The 26,030-nt window shown below is 48.6% G+C and overlaps 1 protein-coding gene across 1 annotated transcript; it reads right to left on the bottom strand.

Annotated features, from left to right (window-relative positions):
* Positions 1-1,402: 1,402 nt before the first annotated feature.
* On the bottom strand, positions 1,403-15,208 carry LOC110557407 (small integral membrane protein 10-like protein 2A). The gene is made up of 2 exons (XM_021651762.2): positions 14,790-15,208; positions 1,403-3,247 (listed from the first exon to the last, which is right to left on the bottom strand). Exons 1-2 carry the CDS (start codon positions 14,973-14,975, stop codon positions 3,227-3,229), a joined length of 207 nt encoding a protein of 68 aa, XP_021507437.1. The 5' UTR covers positions 14,976-15,208; the 3' UTR covers positions 1,403-3,226.
* Positions 15,209-26,030: the final 10,822 nt, after the last annotated feature.

The following is a 26,030-nucleotide window of genomic DNA, read 5'->3' as shown; positions in this document are numbered from 1 at the left end:
GGGCTGTGTGACTAACCATGGAGCCCTCTCACCCAATGTACAGGTGCACACTTAACTTTTCAGGACTCCCCCCAACTCCAATCGTTTTCCAAAGAGGAAATCACAGCTTCCACGTGTTAATAACAAGCCCGCCCCTTTCCACTGGGCACAGTTGCCCAATTTAAAATAATCAAATTGTTGGGCCCTTAGGAGCAGCAGCTGTGGGGAGGGGAAGCGGCACAGAGACCGAGGAACCCGGTTCTTGCCCTAGCATGCGGGAGGCCCTGGTGACTCAGCCACAGCGTCACATAATACAGGTGTGGTGGTGGCTGCCTGCAACCCCAGCACTCACAGCCAAGGCCAGGCAAAGCCACACGTTCTAAGCAAACTTCATCTGGGGGAGAGGAGGAAGAAAAAACCATAGCCTCATCTTGTAGCTCAGGCTGGTCTCCAACCTGCTGCCTTGCTTCAGGAGTGCTGGGACTGTGCGTGCTCTCTACCACAGCCAGCCAGCTCTGAAGCACCAGATCTCTGTCCTATTTGTCTCAAATGTTTACGAAAGGCCTTCTCTGAAGCCGTATGCCTATTGGGTTCTTTTGTTCTTCTGAATCCTGGGATTACAGGTATGAGCCTGTATGACCAGCTTCATTGGTGTTTTGAGATAGACTCATTATATAGCCCAGGCTAGCCCTAACCTTTAGATGCTTCAGCTCCTCTGCCTTCCAACTGCCAGGATCACAAGAGTGTGTCGCCACACTCAGCCAGAGGATTGCTTGATGAGGACTCCGCACCTCCAGAGGTTCATATTGGGATGTTCACGCACAGACGTTGTGTGTAGGCCAGATTGGCCTAAGGCGTCACTCTCTTCCACAGCTGTCCACCTCTTCTCAGACACGCTCTTTCACTGGCTTGCAGCTAATCAAGCTGACCTGCTGCTGGCTCTACCTCCCTCCCAGTGCTGGGGTGGTAAGCAATCACAGCCACACTGGGTGTGAATCAAACTCAGGCCACACCTGCACAGAAAACATGTTCCTGTGTCCCTGGTCCCTTCTGTCTCCTGGGACAGTCTTGCTTTGTACTCCAAGTTGGCCTAGAACTCAATTCATAGACCAGGCTGTGTTTGAACTTGGAAATAGCATTGGCTAACCAGGAATTCATGCCTCAGCTTCCTGAGTGCTTGGGTGGGTGTGTGCTACCACACCTGGCCACAATGTACTCAGAATCTGGAGAACAGAGAGAAAACAGGACAAGAGCTCAAGGGAGGAAGAGAGGGAAGAGGGGGAAGAATTCAAATCCATCTTTGTGTTGCCTTTCTTCAAGCTGATTCTTAGGTCTTTCACCGGTACTAAAGATGCTTAAATGTCAGAAAGACAACATTAACAAAAAGACAAGAGAACATAAGCACACACAAAAAATAAAACAATTTATTATGCTAAAGAACAGATTTTATTATTTTCCCAAAACACTAAAATAGCCCATGGCATAGTAATTTAGCACACAATATAAATGACATATACAGTCAGGTTCCTGGCTCCTGTGGCTGTTTTTAACTCTTTCTTGGGTAGGAGGCTTAAGAATGTTTGTCCTTTAAACAACCTTCATCAAAATTATCAACACACCACGAGGGGAGAGTTACTTAATCTTCATGTAAAAGAGATCATCTCCTTCTAGGTGACTGGTCTGTCCTGTGTAAGATCAGAGAGAACCATTCAGAGCAGAGTTCTTTATCATGGAAACCTGTTCTCGAGGGCATCCCAGATGCCGCCTCGCCCACTCACCTCTGGCCATCTGAAGGAAGGGGAGACCTGTAGGCTGCCCTCTCAACTCTTGTAAGCCTTGCTCTGGCCATGATGAGTCTTGCCATCTCTGCATTTTATAGCCTCTGAGATGTGCAAGCAAATGTCCTTTCTCGGTTGCCCCTCTCCTTCCGTTTGAACTGCAGTTTTCAATGGAGGCACTTTGAAGAAGTTGCAAATATTAAATTTAGGATAATTTTAAATCACAGAAGAGTTTCAGACTTTTCTGCCAACAGAACATAGGTCACAAATAAAGTATTTTCCTTCTCCCAGACCCAGGACTCCTGATCTCTTTCACATTATATTTTTTTCTCAAAGTAACTCTCCCTTTGTTGTTTGTTAATAACTTTAATAAAGGTCATTTAAAGAGTGGACATTTTAAGCCTCCTACTCAACAGAGAGTTAATAATTTCCCAGTTCTGAGTGTCCTTCTGAAACGACTGAAAACATGCTCAAAATGTCCCTCTGTAGCCACTGGAGAGGTGTCTGGCCACAGGGATCAGAGCAGGAGCTGAGTGGCTGCAGCGTATGCCAGACTTAATGTAGAAGAAACGGTGACAACCTTTAAAATTAATCTGCTGTTTTTATTGTTCTGCTCAGACTTTATGGCATCAGAGACTTGCTAATCTGGAAGATTGCAGAGCCAGTGACCCCACGAGTATCTGCAGACCGTCTGAAGTACTTGAGAGAGTGTTCTCACTTTCTACTGTTTGCTCTGGAAAGACAGGGCTTAAACAGCTGAGGGACACACATCTCATCTGGTCTTCTGGGACAGCTTCGTAATGGGCATAAGCGTATGGTGGCTGGCACAGCTCAGAATATGGGTAAGACAGTTCCGACCCTGTGCCCAGCCTCTGGGGGACAGCATTCAGTGGTGCTCCTTTCAGGAATGCCATTTCCCTCAGTTTTGGATGGCCTGGCTGTCCTGACACCCAGGACTCTCCTTTGTGGTACTGTCCGCGGCAGTCTGTGGCTTTGGGCCCTCTTCCTGGCAAGTCACTTCCTAGTCCGTCCCCAATGCCAAAGGACACCCCAGCTAGATGTTCTTCCGAAGGAGCAGAGGACAGAACCACAGCCTTGCTCACGGAGGCTCCTGGAGCCGAATTTCTTCCCATTGATTCCTTCAGATACTGAAGCACTTCGGAGCCACTGTGAAGTATGAGGCCGGCCTTGCTCTGATCATGTTTCATTTCCAAGGATGCCGCTACAGTGGCCTGTGACTTTCCATCAGTATCTGCTGTAGGCTGATCTGTCCAGGAAGGCACGTCTGATGGGCTGGGGCTCCCCTTCTGACTTCTTTTCTTAAGGCCACATGATAGTTTGTCCAGGTCACCTCCTTGTGACCACTTTACATTGGCCAGACAAATGCCCAAGGTCCCTCTTCCACCCCTCATGCTTTGAGCCCTCTGATGCAGTGAGCTGGGGTGATGCCTGTCAGTCAGGGGTGGCCTTCAGTGGATCTCAATATGAACCTGGAAAAGATAATTAAAGAAAATTCTGTGACAGAGGGCTATTAAAACATTCACACACACATAATATCAACGAACACTAGCTCCTTATGAAGTGGGACCGCAGAGCTGAACAGGAGCTGGGTAGTGAGAGGCACTGGCCACTGTCATCGGTCAGCCTGGGCTCTATAGTGAATTCCAGACCAGCATGGGCTTACAGCGTAGAGACGGAGGCAGGAGGATCACAAGCTCAAGGCCACCATTGGCTGGCTACAAGGTAAGTCTGAAGCCAGCCTGGCTACATGAGACCCTGACTCAAACAGATAAATCTGAGAATAAAGTATACACAAAGATACAGATAATCAACCCCTTTGAACCTAGTATAATACCTCCAACCCCCATCCATTTGTTAAGTCTACAAAAAAATCAACACTGTTACGTCATGGCAAACAAACCTGCCCAGCAAAGTGCTGAGTGAGAGGGTTCTTTTTTTCCAAGTTCAAGAGTTAAAATAAAATGCAGTACTGGAGTCCGCGCCTCAGCAGCCACTCTCCCTCCCCTGCTGAAGATGCTAAGAAATGCAAGAGGAGGGGAGCAGGAACGTCCAAGATCCTCGGGGCAACTGGGAGAAGGCATTTTCTCCACAAACCCTCGCCCACATGAGGTGGCCAACCTGCTAGATAACAATAGGCCTGCCCCAGTTAGGCAGCTGCTGCCCTGCTGGACGCCCGTCTCCTCACCTTCCCTAACCCAGGCTATTAATGGCCTTGGGAACCTGACAGTCCAGACTACCGCTGCTTTGTAACCTAAAAATATCCTGCCCCCGATACTTTCCAAAGCAAACCAGCAAGGCTACTCCTCAGAGGGACAGGGAGGAGTCACAGGAGTAGGCAATGGGCCCGGGTAGGACGATGGGTGCTGGTGACGTCAGCACACTAAGACAAGCACGCCTGCAGGTGTGGGACGTTGGTAAGCAGGTCCGGTTACCCCTGGGCCCTGATGAAAGATCAGGCTGGAGGCAGCAAATGTCTCCACACTACGAAGGATGAGGAAGGGCCCCACTACCCTTCTCAGTGAAGCTGACTCAGGACCACGGGGAGGACACATCACCGAGTTTCTTCCAGTGACCAGGCAAGCATCTCTGTCACACAGCCACGCCCCATCTCCTGGTCACACATCTGCTCAAAAGCACGTTCAATATGGAGAAGCTACACCCAGGTCCGGGGGAGCTGGGCCACCTGGTGTCCTCATGAGAGGTCACACTTCCTGAGGTGTGAGGTGTGGTGCTGTGGGCTCAGCACAGGAAGGAGCTGAGCATTTTCTCCTGTCAGCACCCCCAGGCAGCAGCAGCAGCTTTTGTATCAGTGTTGCCAAGTGTCTCAGGAACACATGAAAGGATGCTGGGATGTTTGGTAAAGCGAAGGGCAGAAAAGGAACCTCAACAGATAAGTGCATCTCACTGGGGCAGTGAGATCAATTCCCAGCACCCAAGAAAGGCAACTCACAACTGTATAAGCTTGCAACTCCAGCCCTGAGTGACCCACCACCCTCTTCTGGTCTCTGTGGGCACACATACCCACAAACAAAAATTTTTTAATTAAAATGAAAATAAGACTAGAAAGATCTCAATTTCAGTTCCATCATCCATGGGGAGGTGGTGGCTTTCATTGCCAGCACTAGAGAGGTGGAGACAGACAGATCCATGAGTCTTGCCGGCTGGGCACCCCAGCCTGCTGGGCAAGTTCCAGGCCAGTGAGAGAGACTGTCTTAGAAAAGAGATGGACTATTGGGCGCAGTGGTGCATGCCTGTAATCCCAGCAACTGAGGGAGGTAGAGGCAGGCGGAACTCTGTGAGTTTGAGGCCAGCCTGGTCTACAAAGCCAGGGCAGAGTCCAGGACAGCCAGGGCTACACAGAGAAACCCTGCCTTGAAGAAAAAACAAAGAAGGCAAAGAGAGTCCAGAACAACCAAGGAAACCCTTCTTGAAAAACCAAACCAAACAAACAAGATGGGCCGCACCTAAAGAAGGACGCTGAAGGCTGTCCTTGTCCTCCAAAATGACCCCAGTGTGGTGGTGCATGGCTGTCCTCTCAGCACTCAGGAAAGGGCAGAGAAAGGAGGATATGAGCTCATCCTCAGCTAGCCAATATGTCTGAGGCCAGCTTAGGGCTACCTAAGACCCTCCTCTCTCAAAATAAATATGGAGGGGCAGCAGAAACAGCCCAATGGAAGAGCACTTACCCTGCGGTGTGCACAAAGCTCTTAGTTTATTTGGTTGCTTTGTTTTGTTTTTGAGACCATGGTTTCACTATGTAGCCCTGGCTAGCCTAGAAATCGCCGTGTAGACAAGGTTACCCTTGAACTCAATGAAATCTGCCTGCCTCTGCTTCCCAAGTGCTGGGGTACACCACCACACCTGGCTAAGCCTTTGATCTGATGTCAAACACACACACCCCAAGTTAAAATGAGCCCAGTGTGGTGGCACATGATTGTGATCCCAGTATGGCGAAGGCCAAGGCAAGGAGGCTCTCCAGTTTGAGGCCAATATGGATTACATGCTAAGACTCCATCTCAAAAACGTATCAACTACTGACTCCAGAATATACTGAAGCCCTCATACCCTTGGGGTTGGGAAGGACTTTCTGGTGAGAGCAAACATAAAAAAAGATTGTTAAAGCCAGGTGCAGTGGCATACACCTGTAATCCCAGCACTCAGGGAGATAGAACCCCCCCAAAAAAACAAAAACAAAAACAAATACTTGACTTCACAAAATAAACTTGAGGGGTCCAGACAAAGGATTCGCCAGTTCAGGGCACTTGCTCTTGCAGAAGACTGGTGTTCGAACTCGGCACTCATGTGGCTGCTGACAAGCACCTGTAACTCCAGTTACGGTGAATCTGACACCCTCGTCTGGCCTTTGAGGGCGCCAGACATGCAATGTGGGGCACAGACATGTATGTGGACACCCACACATGCACAGAAGGTAGAAATTCATCTTTTAAAACCACTTACAGGGCGAGCACGGAGGTACACACCTTGAATCCCGGCACTTGGGAGGATGGGATTTGAAAAACTTTAGTTCAAGACCAGGACCATACAAGCTTCCCCTCCCTCAAGAGTACGCAAACATACGCGTGACCACAAGCAATGCCGAATAGAACATGCTGGAAAAAAACTGTTTAACGGATTTGTTAAGACGTCAGGTAACAGCCAGGTGCAGTGGCAGGGGGATCATCTTGAGTTCTGCGTACGAAACACAGCGCAAGTTCCGGGTCAGAGTGAGGTGGGAAACCCCAGCTCAGTAAGCAAAGCAGGGCTGGGAAGACTGCTTAGCGGGTAACAGCACTTCCTGTGCTACAATGAGAACCTGAGTTCAGATCCCCCACACTTAACAAACACTCCAGCGAGGTAGGTGTGAGCACATGAGCACCCGTCACCGCAGCAGCTCCAGGATCCAGACAAGGCCCAGAGGGCACATGCACCCACACTCACGTATGTGCTCCACACAACCACACACACACACACACACAACACAGGGGCACAGCAACACTGCTCACACTCAGATAGTGACAACATCCCAAAGGTCCAGCAGCCAACTGGAGATCATCTTCAGAAATGGCAGCTATTAATAGAGTCAAAGCGGGATCCAGCAGGGAAAGGGGCCCGGATGGAAGAAACCAGGCAACCGAGCAGCACAATCTCATGTACGGGGAAGGTCCGCAGGCTCTCAGGGCTGCTTCATTCAGCATTTATTTGTCTGTATGTGTTTATTTGTTTACTTATAGACTGAAGATGACCTTCAACTCCTAATCCTGCTGCTTCCACCTCCTGTGTACTGGGACTACAGGCCTAGGACACTTGCCTTGGTGACTGAAGTCCTAGGGATGGGACCTAGGCTCAGGGTGTCTAGACAAGGTCTCTCCCAGCCAAACCACATTCCCAGTGCCCACATTTACCCACTGTCCTGTCCACAGACTCGCTGCTGCTGTTTTTGGACCACTGTTTTAACCGTTTTCAAACTCTCAGGTCCATCCCCAGAAGCAGACTTACTGCTACTGTTCAGCTGTGAAGAACCACCAGTCTCTCATCTTACATCCCTACCAGCAGCACACAAGGCCTGAGGGCACACAGCCTCACCAGCATCTGATTCTGCAACCGCCCTCCCACCCTCTGCCTGACAACAGCCATCCTAACAGGTGTGAGGCGGCCTCCCACTGCTCCTGAGATCTGTTTTCTCTTCTCAAGGACACACTGGCCATCTGTGTACTTTCTTAGAGCAATCTCTGGTCCAGCGCTTTGCCAATGACTGGATTGGGCTGCTTGGTTTTTAGTTAATTTATTTTTAATTGTAAGATATCTTTCTCTATTCAGGGTATTAATGCTTTACCAGATTAATTTACCAATAAATGCTTTCTTCCATTCTGTGGGTGGTCTTTTTTGCTCCCCGCTTCCCACGTGATGTTAAAGATGGACCCGGGGCCTCATCCATGCTGAGCTAACATTTGACCACTCAGCACCTCTACATTCATTCTTTTGCACGTAGGAGTTCATGTTCATTCAATTTTATTGCATCCTAAAAACTACCGGGAGGTGAAGAAACTGGTTCTTCCTTCCCCAGGAACAGACAAGTTGGGCTGGAGCCCAGAGCCCAGCACTCGAGAAGTGCAGCCCCAGGAGTAAGAGTAAGCTGGCTTAAGACCATTTGTTCCCATCACGTTACATACGGTAACTATCTTTTAACATCTGCGTAACTAGAACGAGTACACATACTTTAGAAGTGCGTGATGGATACATGTGTGAGTACACATGTGAAGGTCACAATCTCTGGTATTGGTTTTCAGCTTTTCCACAGCCCCGGATTCATACACTGTAAAATCTGCCTGAGCCACACACAACTCTTTCAGAAACAAGCCAAGGGACTGCTGTGGTGGCACAAACCTGCAATCCCAGTGTTCAGAAGGACAGCAGAAGGATTTGGAGTTCCAGTAGCCAACACTACAAAATGCCTTCTAGGTCAGCCTGGTGAGGCTGTCTGAAAACAACTGAGCAAGTCCAGAGTACAGGAGAGAGGCTGGGAGACGGCACTGAGGTTAGGCTGGAAAGGACCCAAGTTCAGGTCCCAGCACCCACACTAGGTAGGTCACTAACACCTGTATCTCCAGCTCCAGGGGACCCAACACCCTCATCTGGCCTCCACAGGCACCTGCATAAACACACATACACACAGGAAAGAAAAGAAAGCAAGAAAGAGGAAGGGAGGAAAGAAGGACAGACAGACAGAGTGAATGAATGTAGGTCACGGGCCAAGTGAGATGGCTCAGCAAGGAAAGACACTTTTCTGCCAAGCCGAATTTGCTCCTCAGGACCAACAGTAGAGAGAACTGATTCAGACAAATTATCCTCTAGCCCCCCTCCCCCCACACATACACCAAGAAGCAGCAAAAAGGGAGCTGTTCCAGCGTGTCTATCTATCATTTCGCTCCCGGCTCGCTACTCCAGCCTTCAGCTTCCCGCTGCTCCAGGCTCGCCCAAGTGTGGGTCCTGGTGACAGCTCTGTCCTCTGTCCGTACTCTGCACTCCTCCGACCCAGACATCAGCGTGACGATGCCGCTGCCAAGGCTTTTACCAAAGTGTCAGGCCCTCTCCGTCTTATCCGGCATACAGGCCGGCTCCCTTCCCCGCTTAGAAGTCAAGAACAATTTCCATGGGATGAAGAAGCTCCGAGAATGGGTGGCGTGTCAACCGCCCAACACGGAAAGGTACCAACATGCCTGAATTGTACACTTAGCTAGTATGGTACATTCTCTTGTCTTTTGAGATGGGGTTTCATGTGAGCTAGACTGGCCTCAAATTCACTCTGTAGCTGAGGAGGACTGCACTCCTGACCCTCCTGCCTCCGGCTCCTGAACGCTGGAGTTGCAAGCTTGCACCACTACACCTAGCTTGCAGGATAAGCTTCCTCATGAACCTCCTCCTAGCACCTCTACATGCTGGGATTCCAGGCGCAGAGCACGACGCGTGGGAAAACAAAAACTCGTTATATACAAGGGGCAAAAAGATGTCCACGTGGTGAGAGGGCACTGAAATCATGAAGCTATAGATTCAGAAGAGGCTCAGAGAAGAGAAAGAGCAGCTGTGGTCTATGAGATAGCTCAGTGGGGAAATATGCTTGCTACCTCGCCTGATGACTTGAGTTTAAGCCGCAGGACCCACACAGTAAGAGACAAGAAACTCCTGCAAGTAGTGGTCTGACCTCCATACACAAATTATGACATCCAAGTGCATATGCACACACATCCGCACACTCAAATGTACAAACACATGCATGTACAAACACATGCACACAAAACAATTAAGATCTAACAGAAAGAGGAGATTAGAGCTAGGAGCCAGGGGAAGTAGCTCAGTGGGCAAGAGGCTATGGGTCCAATTCCCAGTTATAAAGTACAGGAACAGAGCCGGGTGGTGGCACATGCCTTTGATTCAAAGCAGAGGTAGACAGATCTCCAGTTTAAGGCCAGCCTAGTCTACAGAGCCAGTTCCAGGACAGCCAGAGGAGAAACCCTGTCTCAAAGCATGAAGGAAGGGAAGGAAGGAAGGAAGGAAGGAAGGAAGGAAGGAAGGAAGGAAGGAAGGGTTATGGGAATAAAAGGCAAAAAGAGGTTCAGGGGCTTTCTGAGCACAGGGCAGAAAGGAACAAGAAGCTTCGGATGAAACGGGCATCTCCTGGTCTCGTGATCATCATCAGTCTTTAAGGTATCTTTTCTGTGTTCTTTTTAGGCCTTCTCTTTGGGTGACTTGGGGCTAAGACACTTCCATGCTTCTCACAGGCAAACTCAGAGATCCACCTGCTAAAGTTGTATGCCACCAACACCCAGCTTTTTAAATATATACTAGTTATTTTTAATTTTTAGTTTTGGTTGGGGACGGGCAAGGTCTCATGTAGCCCAGGGCTGGCTTTGAACTCCTGATCTTCCAGCTTCCAGCTCCCAAGTACTGGGATTACAGGTGTGTGCGGCCCACCCAAACAGCTTTTACTCTGTGTGGTGACTGATTCTTACTTTTCACCACCTATATTATGAAAAAGCACAATGCTAATGACCTCCCCTCAGAACACTAAGGCTTGCTTAAAAGCAGTACTTTCTTCCTTTCTTTTTTTGTTTGTTTGAGACAGAGAGCCATTGCAGCCCTGACTGATCTAGAACCCACTTTGCAGGCTAGGCTGGCCTTGAACTTAAAGAGATCTGCCTGCCTGCCTCTGCCTCCTGAGTGTTGGGATTAAAGATTACCTGGCTTTATTTTTTAAGATTGATTTTTAATGGGGGTATGTCCACGGGAGTGCTGTGCTGTGTGTGCTTGCCCTCGGTGGCCAGAAGATCAGGTCCCCTGGAGCAGCAGTCACAGGATGTTGTGAGCCACTGAGTGTCAGCGCTGGATACGAAACTCCAGTCCTCTCCAGGAGCAGTCTCTCCAATCCTCCTTCTATTTTGGGACAGGGATCCTGTCACCCTGCTGCCCACGCTGACCACAAACTGGCTGAGGAGGCAGTTCACTAGTGAAGTGCTTGTCACGCAAGCAGGAGAACCCGAGTTTCACCCTCCAGCACACACAGAAAAAAGCCACGTGTGGGGTCACGTGCTTATCGCCCCAGCACTGGGGAGCTGGACACGGGAGAATTACTAGAGACAGGAGGATCCCTGAGGTCCCTAGCCAGGCGATCTAGTCAAATTAGTAAGCCTAAAGCCAACGTGAGGCCCTGTCTCAAAAAAACTCAAAGAGGCTTGCACCTGAGGACACACACCCAGGGTTGACCTCTGGCCTACACATAAAAACATACATGCATGTACGCACATATGTGAGACAAAAACATTCTTACACAAAACTTAAAAACAAATGAAAATGTTTGTTAAAGAATTTTTATGTGTATGAATGTTTTTCAGGATTGCACCACAAGCTCGTCCAGTGCCTACAGGAACCCAGGGCCTCTGCAAGAGCACCCACGTTTAGTGTGCCTGTGGCCTGGGATTACAAGCACAGCACTGCCAAAGGAGTAAGGGAAACCCCAGGCCGATGAACAAGAGATTTAAAGACAGTGGCGATGAAGTCCTATATGGCCTCCAGTACTTTCTTAGCAATATTCTGGAACTACATGGTAGAGGGAAAACAGGCTGTGAGCTGCTGCAGCAGCATCCCCTTTAGGCAGGCTCTATTTCTTATTGCACTTTCTTTTACCAAAGGTCAGAATAATTAGCCCCTCAAGCTAGGTTGAGTCAGTGATTTTTCACAATAAACAAAAGTCCTAAAGCATTTAGGGGAGCTTAAAGCAGCAGATATAAAGATTTCAAGTATGAAGCCGGACAGTGGTGGTGCACAACTTTAATGACAGCATTCTGCAGAAGCAGGCGGATCTCTGTGAGTTCGAGACCAGCCAGATCAAGTCCCAGGAGAGTGGGGAGAGGGGGGATATTTCACCTACAGCATTGTAACGCAGAACCCCTTCCTCCCCCAGTATGAAAAGGCTGCATTTGGCCAGGTCTTAGAAAATCCTCCTCTAGCTAAGCAGTAGTCCATGACTCTAATTCCAGCATGTACCATGAAGAAGAGGCAAGCAGGTCTCTCTGAATTTAAGGGCAGCCTGGGCTACCTAAGGAATTCTACAGAGTTCCAAGCCAGCCAGGGTTGCATAGTGACACCCTGTTCTCAAAAGAAAACTTTCCCACAGCCAGGCTTGGTTGGCACATTCTGTTAATCCTGGCACTCGGGAGGCAGAGGCAGGTGGTTCTCTGAATTCAAGGCCGACCTAGTCTACAGAGTGAGTCCAGGACGGCCAAGGCTACACAAAGAACCCCTGTCTCAAAAAAACAAAAAGAAAAAAGACTTTCCCAAAGGACTTGGTAAGTCTGTCTCACCCTCCACCTGAGCCACTTGATCCTGAGTTAAGAAAGCCCAGGTCTGCCTCCCAGATTCCTAAAACTGGCTAACACCTGAATCATGACGGTGCAGAGCCCACTAAGATGGACCTGCACTCACTGCTCACACGCTCTTATTACAGAGCTGTTTCCCTCCCCCCCAAATGCACAGTCACCTTCCCAGAGATGAGCTCACTGTCCTACAAACAGATGCGCAATTAGGAAACAGGGGAATGGAATCTGCTGCTGTTTACTGCTTCTAAAACAAAGGAGTCCTCAGCACTCCAGCAGTGAAGGAAGTTCCCTCTGAAAGAACTAAACTGTGAGGCTGTCCCTGCCAAGGAAGACGTGGTCCGTACCCCAAGAGCAGGAAGGGAAGGGTTGCAAACTGAGTAAAGAGGAGGGGACCCGGTCAAAACCTACTCAGTCATCAAGGTGCAAGCTGGGTGAGGGGTCAGCGGAAGTCATGTTCACCCATGGAAAGAGCCCAACATACATGTTTAGAAGACTTCACTAGGGAGCCAGAGAGGTGGCTCAGCTGGTTAGGAGTGCTTGTTACTCTTGCAGAGAGGTGGAATCAGGCAGTTCACAACTGCCTGCCACCTCCAGAGGATCCAGAGACCTCTCCTGGCCTCTTCCTGCTGCAGATACTCACACACAGACACATGCGTACATAATATATATGTGTGTGTATACATATGTATAGTATATATGTTTGACACCTCTCACCAGTGGAAAATAACACAAGTCCAGCCTAGCAGTGGGAATAGCTCGGACTACAGAAGGGTGCAGAGAGAAATACGGGAAGGTTTTTTTTAGGTTTTGTTTATTTAGGTAGAGTCTTGATACACAGCCAAAGAAGACCTTAGGCCTGGTTCTCCTGCCTCCACCTCCCAAATGCTAGGACTACTGGCATAGATCACCACACCCAGTTTATGCCGTACTAGGGACTAAATCCAGGACTTTGTGGATATTGGACAAATATTCTACCACCTGAGCTACATCCTAGCCTGTTTTTTGTTTGTTTTTAATGTTACAAAACACGGCAATCTGAGATATAACATTTTGTAGTAAGTAATCACTTGTAGTTTTCCCTGTAACTTCCTAGGGAAATAAAATAATATGTAACTCTAGACAACAGATTTCTAAAGTGGGAACTGCTGGGTCAAGCATAGACTGCAAACACTTCTGTTTTATCCCCAAAGCTTTTTTGTTTTTGCTTTTGAAAACTCCGAGCTAACTTGTTGTTTAAGAATCAGGATGTCTGATTTCTCTCAGAGGAGGTTACCAGGTTTGGCAGAAACACCGGGGCCATGTTTCTACAGGTTGGTAATTGGCAAGGACACAGGCTTTCTGGCTTATCTCAGTTCCCACAGCCAGCGCTCTACTCATTTGTGGCACCTGCTGTAGAGGTGCGACGTCTCTGCCCCCACGGCCTGGTATCACTTAAGATGCCGCAAGCCCTTGTTCACGAAAGGTGGTTCGCTTTGGGAGCAGAGATACAGCTCGTTTGTTACAGTGCTTGCCCAGCATACAGGAAGGCCAGGGTTGATCCCAGCAGCACCTCATAAAGAGGTGGAGTGGGACACACCTGAACCGCCCCCCCCCCAAAAAAAAGGAAAGGTATACTGATTTGGACTTTAAAATTGTTTTTTCTAAACTCATTTTAACCAATTTTGATCAACATACTTGGCTTCAAATTTCACGTAGTCTATAACCACCTGTGTCAGGGACCATTTACACACACCAAGTCCATTACACTCTAATTTGACCCAACTGCAGAAAAACTAGGCACACTTCTCAGAACTGGTTCCTCTACACACCAGGGAATGACATACGTATAATAAATCTGTGCCCGGGGCGATTCTATGCTTACAGCAAATGCAAAGTACCCACCAGGTTCACCTCCAGAACCACCACTAAACAAACAAACAAACAAACGCTGTCCGCTGTCGGATGAAATACTTCCCAGGGGTGGAGCTGACTCCTTTCGCCAAAACAGCCTGTGCCACTACCAAGGTGTGTAAACAGAAGCCAAGGAAGCTCACTATCCAGCCTTTCTTACTTTTGGAGACAAAGCACTAAAATTGGCAAGACCTCTCCGCTAGAAAAAGGCATTTTGTAATTCCAGAGATAGGGGAATGTCAGTCATTTCCAGCAAACGCGGCCTCCAGAATGCTGACGCTGGCATGCCATTATTCCACGTCTAAATTGTTTCAGGCCTCGGAATTTGTTTTACCTCATTCTCTCATCCCTATCGCCATTTCTAACCCCTAGCCAGAATAAATCGGAAACACTGGTCAAAACACCATTAACTTTCGATCTAAAGGTACAAGGATGATACAATAAACCTTCACGAAGTTTGGGGAACCAGAAATCACAAAGGAACTCGCTGCTACAGGATCGCCAACAATTTGTCATTTTTAAGGACAAAGCGTCCTAAGGGACCTTCCTGTCATCTTTCCTTGGACCCCACCCCCAGATGTGGGACCTGCCCTCTGAAGCATCTTAACGCAGAAAGGGGTTACAGGGGGAAATGCACGCTGCTTGGTACACACTCAGCCCCCGGCTGGCGGCAGGAGCCCCCAGCACCTGCATCCCGGCGAGCTAGGTGGGCAGGGCCGACCCAGGGATGCCGAGGGCGCGGCTCACCTACCTGCAGGCGCACGTTGAGCATCATGGAAGCCACGATGTAGAGGTAGGGAAAGTTGATGCGCAGCCGCCAAGCCAAGTCAAAGAAGATAAGCAGCGTGCGGGTCAGCCCCTTGCAGAAGACCCCATAGGAGCGGGCGGCGGCCGAGCGCGACAGCCGGACAGCCAGACCCGACAGAGCCGTCGCCATATAGAGACCCGCGGCTTCCCACTGCCCGCCCGCCCTCCCTCTCCGCGCCGCGTCGCCCAGGGCCTCCTCCCCGGGCCGCCTGCTCAGCGCTCAGCGCTCTCGGGGAGCCAGGGAGACCGCGGCGAGGCCGGCGGGAGGGCGGGCCGCGGGGGAGCTGAGTCGGCGCGTCACTCTCCGGCAGCGCCTCCGCGAGCTACCGCCTAGATCCCCGGCCCGGCCGCGCGGCCTGACGTCACAAAGCCGGCCCGCGCCTGCGCAGGCAGCAGGCCCCGCCCTCCGCCCTGCCCCTCCGACGGCTCCCCGGACGAGCAAAGTGCGCATGCGTGAGAGAATGGCCCGCTGCGCTGCGTCCTGGCACCCTCTAATGGTGAAGCTGAGGGTAACAACAGAGGCGGCGCTAGCCTGTTAACTAGTCCACGCAGGAGGGAGGCTGAGGCAGGAAAGACATGAATTCACGGCTGGAATGGGCTCCCTGACGAGGCTCCACGTTGGGGACGGAAGGGAGCCGAAAAGAAAAGAAAAAGAGGAGCTGAAGACCTGACTCAGCGGTTAGGAGCGCTTGCTGCTCCTCCAGAAGACCCTGAGTTCAGTTTTCCATACCCACTCAGGTGGCTCAAAATCACCTGTAACTCTGTCTCCAGGGAATCCGATGCCTTGTGGCCTTCGTGGGCATCTGTACCCATTTGCACAGACATATATGGAAAATAATAAATGTCTAAAAAAGAATAGAAAAGGGATGGCCCATGGCCATGGCCACAGGGACCACAGTGGTCCACAGTGGTTACCGCGGAACCAGCAAAGCGGTGAAGAAGATAAAGGCACCTTCCACTGCTCCAGAAGACCTGAGTTCACTCCCTGGGACCCACAGGGCGGAAGGACAGCTGACGGCAGTGAGCTGCCCTCCGTGCTGGTTATTTATTTATTTTTGTTAACGTGACACAGCTAGGCTCTAGCAGTCCTCAACCTGTGGGCCACAGCCTCTTTGGAGGTCGACCAACCCTTTCACAGTGGCCCCCTAAGACCACCCGCATATCGGACGTTTACATTACAATTCACAACACTAGCAAAATTAGACTTATAAAGTCGCAATGAAATAATTTTATGGCTGGGGGTCAACACAACACAAGGAACTCAGCCTTAGGAAGGTGGAGAACCAAAGCTGGAGTTATCCAGCCCCTAGACCTATCCCAGAACCTATACCGGGAAAACGCCTCCATCAGGTTTACCTGGAGGCAGGTCCGTGCTCATTTCCTTGATTGGTGGTAGATGTGAGTGGGCCCAGCCCCCTGAGGGTGATGATCCCACCCTGAGCAGGTGTTGTAAGAAACAAGGTAAAGACAGAGAAGAAAAAAAGAAAGAAAGACAAGAAAGAGAGAGAAAGAAAGAAAGAAAGAAAAAGAGAAAGAAAGAAAAAGGAAGAAGAAAGAAGGAAGGAGACCGAGTCACAGAGCGAGCCAGTAAGCAGTGTTCACCTGTAATTTCTAATTCAGCTCCTGCCTCGGTTTCTGCTCTGCCGGAGCAGGCACTCAGGCCTTGGCTTCCCTCAATGACACGCTGTTTTCTGACTGTAGAAGCCAAATAATTCGTTCCCACCGCGCTTTGCTTTTGGTAATAGTATTTATCACAGTAGCAGAACGCAAAGGGACACACCCTCACACCTCCTCCATGCTGTTACACGCATGTGCACATAGCACACATGCTCGCGTACGCGCACACACACGCACACGCGCACATTCGCACAATATGAAATTACTTCTTTAAGATGAGTTAACTTCCTTAATAGTTGTAGTGGGGACTGGAGAGATGGCTCACTGGTTACAGCACTTACTGCTCCGTCAGAGCCCAGAGCAGATTGCAGCCACACATCAGCCAGCTCACAAACACTGAACACCCCAGCTCCATGGAATCCGACGCCCACCCCCGCCTCCATGGGCACCCACAGGCACACACATATGCATACACACACAAATTCAATACAATACAATGATTTTAAATGGTTACAGTGGCAAATTTTCTATTATGTGTATTTACCATGATTTTCAAAAGAAAGAAAGAAAGGCACATGGGCTGATGGGCACCAGTCCAGCATTGTGGTGTGGACTGCCTGCTGTGCCAGCCATTCTCGTCTAATGTTCAATTATATATTCTTGAAATGTTTATTAATCTATTTATTATTTTATGTGTATGAACGTTTTGCCTGCGTGCACCATTTTCCTTGTATATATGTCTGTGCCACACATGTGTGCCTGGTGCCTGCAGAGGCCAGAGGAGGGCAGCAGATCCCCTGGAACTGGAATTTCAGACGGTGAGCTTCCAAGTGGGTGTTAGGGATGGAACCCCGGTTCTCTGGAAGAGCGACCAGTGCTCTTAGCACTGAACCATCTCTCTAGCCATCAATCATGTATACCATGGTAACTGCAGTGCAGCCAGGCAGGGTCAAACACGCCCTCCTCTGCCCCAGTGCTTATGAATCGGAGGCAGGCGCATCTCTGTGAGTTCAAGAGCAGCCTGGTTTACACAGCGGGTTTCAGAACACCCAGAGCCACGCAGCGAGACCCTGCCTTGAAAACAAAAAATTTAAATCAAAATGATTATAGTGCTAATCAAAGTCCCCGAGGTAAAATATATACAGACTTTTTACAGACTTTTAAGAATTCTAGTGTTCTGGAATGTAAGGGGAAGTTTGATATAATTTTTTTTCCTCCATCTGTTTGAGACAGGATCTCTTCCACGTTCTTCTTTTCGTGTGTATGTTTGGGTGGTTGGGTGGGTGGGTGTGTATTCTCATGGGTCTGGGCCCATGTGGCAGCCCAAGGCTGAGATCAACAGTCTTCCTCAGTGACTTCCATTTTATTCTTTGAATGGAATCTTCAGTGATATCAGGGCTCACTGGTCCTGCTAGTTTAGCTAGCCAGAGTGCTCTGGGGAAGGAGACCTGGAGATCTGGGGATGGGGGGTGATAATTGTCAGTGTGAAAAATACTTTTGTACAGGCACAAAGTGTTACAAGAAGAGGCTTGTAGGGAGCTTTATTAATAACTGCTCATCGAGGGATGTCTGCTTTATTTACAGCTCTCTGCCCTCTGAGACCAAAACTAATTCTACTGCCATGGCCACTCAGCTTTTTTGTTTGTTTTTTTTTGTCTTTTGAGACAGGGTTTCTCTGTGTAGCCCTGGCTATCTTAGCACTCTCTCTGTAGACCAGGCTGGTCTCGAACTCACAGAGATCTGCCTGCCTCTGCCTCCAGAGCACTAGGATTAAAGGTGTGCTCCACCACTGTTCAGCTTGCCACCCAGGCCTTATTCAGATTCAGGCTTGCCAGCCAAGAATTTGTCCACTGAGCCGTCGCTCCACCCGAAAAAGCTAACAGTTTGAGAGACCCTCACAAGAGAGAGAGGGCTGGGGTTGTGGCTCTGTGGAGAGAGTGCTTGCCTAACACACATGAAGCCCAGGGTTCTGTCCCCCTGTAACTGCAACAGGTGGAAGCAGGAGGATCAGAAGTTCAAGGTCATCCTCATCTAAGTAATGAATTTAAAGATAACCTGGTTACAGGGTATCTTGTCTCAGATAGCCTGAGGGCTTGTCTGCAAGAGGAGGAGGAGTAAGGGGGAGAGAGAGACTTGTCTGAGACAATTTTAAATGTCAGCATGAAAAGTACTTTTGTACAGGCACAAAGCGTTACAAGAAGAGGCGCAGAGGACGTGGTCTTAATAACAAGGGCCGTCTGCTTTGCTTATATCTTCCTGCTGCTCATGGGGCTGTGCCTTGGAGGAGAGCCGGCCCAGAGAAACCAGGTTCCCTTTCAGCAGCTTCTCCACAATACCGTGACCTGCTTCCAATAAAGGAGGACATGGATGCTCCCCCAGCCCTGCAGGTGCTGGCGGGAAACGAGTGAGATCAGGTCTGCAGCACTGGGCATGGTGCCAGGCACACAGAAAGCACCCGGAAAACTATTTTTATACCCCGAGCCTTAGATGGTAAGTTCGGTGGATTTATGAACTCAGTGTAGGAATAATAATGGTTCATGATTAGTTGCTTATGACATTACTTTCCCTTGGGTAGTGAAATGGCTCAGCAAGTAAAGACCTTGCAGCCAAGTTCAAGATCCACACAATGGAAGGGCTGTTGTCTTCTGCCCTTTAATTAATTAATTAAAGCCCTAGCCTAGCTTTAGTGAGGCAGTGGAGTCAACCTCAAATACTACAGAAAACAAAACAAAAACCTATCTGCTTAGTCTCAATATTTTATACCTGTATGAATTTTGTCTATTACTTTTTTTGGTGCATGTGTGTGCTAAATGTGTGTATGTGTGTTGGGGAGGGGACAAGTGTGCCTGTGCACAGAAGCCAGAATCTGATGTCTGGTGTCTCTTTCAGTTGCTCTCCATCTTAGTTTTTGAGACAGAATCTCTCACTGAACCTGGAACTCACCAGCTGGCTGGGCTGGCTGGCCAATGGGCTCCAGGAACTCTCCTTATTTTGTCTCACCACTACTGCGGTTGCAAGTCTCTGAGCCATGGCCATGCCTGTGTTTGTTTGTTTTGTTTTAAGACAGGGTCTCACTATATGGTCATGGCTGGCCCAGAACGCACTATGTAGACCATGCTGGCCTCAAATAGACTGAGAGCTGCCTATTTCTGTCTCCCTATCCCTTGCCTTAAATTTAAGGTCCTGCCCAGCTTTTACTTGGTGCTGGAGATCCAGCCTCAAGTCCTCGTGCTAGCATGACAAGCCCTTCCCCACTGAGCCAAATCCCTAGCCCAAATATGGAAACATTTTAATTGTTTTAAATAAAAATGTATTTAATTAAAAATGTATACATGTACAAGTGGTTTGCCTATATGTCTATATACAGCATGCTCATGCCTGGTACTTGTGGAGCCTAGAAGAGGGTGACAGATGTTATGGCATTTGTGACCCCTGAGAAAACACCGTAGACTCAATCCAATTATAATTAAAGATTTATTGATTAGCTGCTTGCAGGATGAACAGTCTCTGAGCCAAGTTTGATATTTTCTTGAGAAGGGAGGTGAGGGAAAGATTTTTAAAGTGGAAAGCCACAAGAAGACCTTTAAGATCTAAGCAAGCAAGCAAGCAAGCAAAAACTGGTATGTGCTGCCAAGTTAAGTGACCCCTCTCCCCAGAAAAACTTTAGGTATCTGTATAAGCAGGTTCTAGAGAGCCAAAAAAAGCAATTAGTCATATCAAAACAAGTAGTCACTGCTATACACTTCTGGGTGGGGTCATTGAGTTACTAGGAAGTCATATTCTAGGGACTGGAGTCAGAGACCAACAGCTAGTATGTACCAAGACGGATACCTGACATAAAATGGAGTTTCTTTAGTCATCACACAGATCCCCTGGAACTGTAGTTACAGACAGTTGTAAGCCATCACACAGGTGCTGGGAACTGAGCCAAGGTTCTTTGCAAGAACAGCAAACGTTCCTAACTCCTGAGCCTTCTCTCTGGTACTATGAAAGTATTTTTCACATTCACATTTAGTTAACCCAAAGATGCAAGGGGAGAGAATAGACATACATGATCCAAAATGTGGGTCAATATTTTTTTCTCAAGCTGGATATGGTAGTTCTCACCTATAATCCCAGAATTTGGTAGGCTGAGACAGAAGGATTGCTTGGAATTCCAGGCTAGCCTTAGTTTTCTGTTGTTACTTACTCTGAATTGAAGCATTTCCACTTGCTTGAGGGAAAGAAGCTCATATAACATGCAAGGCTCAGGGAATTCATGTGATTTACAAGGCTCAGGAAGGTAGAAGGTTACAGGATACACAAGGCTTTTCTCCGAGGTTATATAAGCAGCCAATAATTCCTGGATAGGGAAGACTCCCCAAGTGGCTAAACTCCCTTTTAAGTTGTTTAGTGAGCTTCAGGGATGCAGCTCTCCTGGATTACCATCTGTGTGGTGAACTTTCAGATGACAGAGCAGCCTTTGAGTCACCCGTACTATTGTAAGAATATGTTACTTACATTTCTGTAAGTAACCCAATAAACTTACTGATTGACTACGCTAGACTGAGCAGGGAAGATCATTCCTTTGGTCTGTTGTCTGTCACCTATCTGAGATAGATATTTGTTTACCTCTTTCTAGGAGAAGCCAGACAACACTGAGCAATAAAATTATTACAAGGAGGAAAACAGCAAAAACCGGGAGTATGTTTTTTGTTTTTGTTTGTTTATTTAATGATACTTTAGGAAGGCGGAGAGACTGGGTGCCGGCTGTGGCAGCAGGATGATTTGCCCAGGAGTAGAAATCTCGTCTGGATCGCATACTTACATGGTGAGACCCTGTCTCAACAACAATAAAAACCAAGTGAGGTTGGAGAGATGACCCAGCAGTTAAGAGCACTTGCTGAGTTCCTGAGGAGGACCAGGATTTAGTTCTCAGCACCAATATCAGGGGACTCACAACCCCCTGTAACTCCAGCTTGACTGGCCAGGTGCCCTCTGCTGACATTTGAGTACTCAGAGACACATGGTGCACACCCTACCCCTGGCTTGACCCCATGATCAAGACTAGGACCAAAGAAAGGACTCGATGCTCTTGGCTTGACCTGGAGCTCAGAAATCCCCTTTCCTGTGACTCGAGGTTAATGGCCAAACAAAAGTTCTAGCTGTGACTTCTATTAGCTCACAGTGCTTGCTTCTCCAGCTCATTGCTCCAAAACCCTATAAAATCCCCCCCTTCCCCCACCTTCTACTGTCCCTGTTCCTGGTCACAGGCAACCACAGGTCTCTCCCCCAATAAATCTCTTGTGTGAGTTTGTTGCTTGGTGTGACTTTGCTATGCATTGGCTCCCCATTGCCAAGATACCCTTGCTCTGGGAAAACCCTTTCGTTGGGGTCATGACTTGGAAAGGCTTTCCCGGTACCCATGCTCCCCCTGGGGGTGTGAGCCACACCAGGACCCTATCCCTCATTCTCAGGCCACCCACAACAGACGCACTTTTTGGCTTCAAGGATTGCTCAGCATCCTGTCCTCCAGAGGTAATCCCGTAAGTCTCCCCTTCAGTTGGTGTAAAGTTGCTTCCTCAAGTCTGAGAACATGACCATTGAGCATCCAGCACTCCTCTGGTATTCTTGGAGTCAGAGGTACCCCTAGCCATGGTATTGATGGCTATGGCTGGCCCTCTTCACTGACCCCAGACCCCTGAAGAGTCCTGCAGCTTCTGTAGGCCCGACTGACACACACACACACACACACACACACACACACTCTTTCTGCTTCCCCTTGAAGCTGCCTGTGATCCCAGAGCTTTCTGTGCCCTGGTGGCTTTTATGATACTATGCAACCCCATTCCCCATCACTTCCTTGTGGATGAGCCCCTTCACTGGAAGGAAGGATCACTTCCTTCACTGCTGAGCTCATTTTGTTGTTGGTGCCCCTCCCGGTCAGCTTTAGCCCACACCTCCTCCTCTTCCGGTCCCACCAGTCTCCCTTTCTTCCTCTCCATCAGCAGGCCACCCTAATAACATCTCCATAATGCCCACCTGACCCTTTGCTTGTTTTCTCTATGACTAAAGTGGAGATTATTGTCAAAATTGACCAGGGACTTATGGGTGCTGCCCCTATTGATCCTGTAAAATACAAGGAGGGGACATTCAGAAGGGGGCTCAAACTTTTATATGGAATGGGGGCCGCATGGCACCCCAGATGGGAGACAAGAGTCACTGGTGAGATGTCACTATCATCTAATGAGTACAATCAAAATACAAAGAGTATGCACCCCATCCTGCCAACATCTACTTATAGAAAAAAAGAGAAGGCGTGACCCAACATTCATCAATGGCTTTAGCTCCCCAGCCCCTCCCCTTTTGGACATCACCTTTCAGTCCTGATCCTTCTGGCTTTTGCTTCAGACTTTAACCTCTGCATATCAGCTACAGAGTAACCCTCTGGAGGCGGGGTTGGAGAGTGCTGGTTGTGTGGCCTCGCCCATTGGCTACTAGACACTCACCTAGCCAATCACTAACTGCTCTGAGTCAAACATTACTGCCACCCTTCATCCCCCACGTTTTTAGAGAGCTCTAGCTCCTGGGGGACGCACGTTATGTGTGTGCACACTGGATTCCTGTACACATGGGACTGTAAAAAACGCCTTCATTCTTAGGACCACCGCCCAGCCCCGATTTCCAAACGTTGGCAACGGGCCTCTGTGGTGGCCAGGTACTTGTGCCTTCCTTTCCCCCAAATTAGGGGTGGTACGCAGAGAAGGACCCTAGCCGGTTCTCATCACAGATTATACAGCAGCACGAGGCGACAAGCAAATGGTTCAGGTCCTGCCCCTTCCCGTATTCCTGGGCATTACTGCTGGCATCACCCTGGAACAGTGGCACTAACTACTCCCCTAGCTACCCTCTATCAGTTTTCCTTCCAGTTCATCCAGGACCTCCAACGGGTGGCCCCACGTGGATTGCCATCATTCAGGAGCTGTAAGAGGGGGCAGGTCACAACACACCCTTATAACACCCACTGCTGTGGAGATGAGTGAGTTCTGGTTCCTTTGTTACAGGTGGTCGGAGGACAACTTACAAAGTCTATTCTTCCGCCCACCCCATAACCCCAGCACTTTGGAAATAAGAGGCGAGAGGATCACGACTTGAAGGACATTCTTGGCTAATAACGCTGGAGTCTATCTTGGGTACATGACACTGTCTCAGAAACAGAACAAAATAAAAATTTAAAAAACCAATAAATATTAAAAAGTAAAGCTAAAGCTGGACATACCTGCAGTCCCCACACTTGAGAGGTGGAGGCAGGAGGATCAGGAAGTCAAGGTCAATGTCGGCTACACGGTAAGTCTAAGGCCAGCCTGCATGGCCTGAGACCCTGTCTCCAAGACCAAAAGAAAAAATGTGTAAGTAAATAAAACTGTGAAAGCCGGGCACACAGTGACGCACACCTTTGATCCCAGCACGAGGGAGGCAGAGGCAGGTGGATCTCTGTGAGTTCAAGGCCAGCCTGGCCTACAGAGCGAGTTCCAGGACAGTCAGGGCTACACAGAATTATCATATAACTTCCTTTAAAAAGCAGTTACAATTTGCATTGTTTATAACTATTTCATTATGGCCTATTTATTGTTTTTTTTTTTAATTTCTGTGTGTGCAGAGCATACATATGTAAAAGCTCTCATGCTTACATATGTGTATAGGTTCATACATATGAGTGTGTGTGTGTGCATGTGCATTTGTGCAATGTGCTTGGAGGCCAGAGGTTGATGGTTGATGCCTGGTTTCTTCCTCCTCTTCCTTTTCTTTTTTAAAAATTTTTTTTTCTCCAAGACAGGGTTTCTCTAGGTAGTATTGACTGACCTGGAATTCACTGTGTAGACCAGGCTGGCCTTGAACTCCAGACTGCTGAGATTAAAGGTGTACATCACCATGCCCAGATGATGTCTCTCTTAATTTTAAAAATGTTTTTACTTGTATGTGAATGTATGAATGGGCACACACATGACACGGCATATGCAGAGAATAGCCTGTTTATAGCTTCTCCTCTCAGCACTTGGGGAGGCAGGGGCAGGCAGATCACTGTGAGTTCAAGGCCAGCCTGGTCTACAAAGTGAGTCCAGGGTAGCCAAGGCTACACAGAGAAACCCTGTCTTGAAAACCCAAAAACCAAACCAAAACAAAAAGAATAGCTTCCCTCCTCCCACCCTATGGGGTCCTGAGGGTAGAACTTAGGTCATTGGGGTTGGCTGCAAGCTCCTTTACCTGCTAAACATTCTCACAGGCCTCTGGCTTTTTACTTGATGGCTTTCCAACACATACTGACTCAGGGCCTTTCAGATGAGCCCAGAACTCATGGTGTAGCTAACCTACTTGCTCCGTGGATCCCTTGGCTCTGCCTCCTGAGTGATGGGATACAGATGGGCCATGACATTCACCTGCCATTCCTGTGGGTGCCAGGGAGTCAAATTCAGACTCTCAGATTTGTGTGGGGAGCACTTTACTCACTGTATATCTCTGTAGCCCTAACTTCAATACATTTTTGTTTGTTTGTTTGTATTTTGCTTTTCAAGACAGCATTTCTCTGCATAGCCCTGGCTGTCATGGCACTCTCTGAAATCTACCTGCCTCTGCCTCCCAAATGCTGGCATTAAAGGCGTGCACTGTCATTGTTGTCCGGCTCTTTTTTGTTTGTTTGTTTTTTGTTTTTGATACTAGTTATTTTCAATATTTATTTTTGGTTGGGGAAGGGCAAGGTTTCATGTAGCCCAGACTAGCTTTGAACTCCTGATCCTCCAGCCTCTCTCCTCCAAGTGCTGGGAAAAAAAGAGATCAAAGTATATGATAGGTGTATATGACAATGTCACAAGCCATATTTTTTCTACAATTAACATATACTAATTAGAAAAAGAAAAATATGTGGAAAGATGTATGTGAGGGCCTGTCATTGTTCTCTATGGCCTAGTCTTCTCCTTGGGAGAACAGGATTGTTAAAGGCCTCTATTTCCCAGCTTGCGCTTCAGCTCGGCATGATCACATGACCAGATTCCGACCAATGGAATGGAAAGAGAAGGATGCGCCAGCCATCCCGTTGTCTTCCCTGGTTCCCAGATGAGGAACCGACTCCCCCTTAGGTCAGGAAGAAAAAGCTGGCTACAGCCTTCATCCCCCGGAGCCCACACCAGCTTGACCGACTGGCGTGTGTCTGGACGTTTAGACATGGGAGCTCAACTTTGAGCTTGTTGAAGCCGTGGCTGTTTTGAGTCTGTTACGGGTGCTGATGACAACCCTTCTGAATCAATGCGTGTGTGTGTGTGTGTGTGTGTGTGTCTGTGTGTGTGTGTGTGTGTGCGTGTGTGTGTGTACATGTGCATGTTTGTACGTGGCTGCGCCCGTTCCTGTGTGTCTGGAGGCGAGGGGCCTGCGTCAGGGATCTTCCTCAGTGGCGCTTCACGTTATCTGTAAATTTCATGTATTTCTTTATGTTGTGTGGGGTTGGGTGGCTCTGTGAGCATGACCTGGCCTATGGTTGGAGGTCAAAGGACAACTTCCAAGATTCGGCTGCTTGGTGGTGGCTGGTATCTCTACC

The sequence above is a fragment of the Meriones unguiculatus genome, chromosome 15 (assembly GCF_030254825.1).
Source record: "Meriones unguiculatus strain TT.TT164.6M chromosome 15, Bangor_MerUng_6.1, whole genome shotgun sequence".
NCBI classification, from domain to species: Eukaryota; Metazoa; Chordata; class Mammalia; order Rodentia; family Muridae; genus Meriones; species Meriones unguiculatus.
This window is presented reverse-complemented; position numbering and strand designations above follow the sequence as displayed.

Excerpts from the sequence above, each read along its gene's own strand:
- LOC110557407 (XM_021651762.2), bottom strand. The coding sequence starts at position 14,975 with ATGGCGACGGCTCTGTCGGGTCTGGCTGTCCGGCTGTCGCGCTCGGCC. Across the intron at positions 3,248-14,789 it reads TGCTCAACGTGCGCCTGCAG|GTTCATATTGAGATCCACTG; the intron begins GTAGGTGAGCCG and ends TATCTTTTCCAG.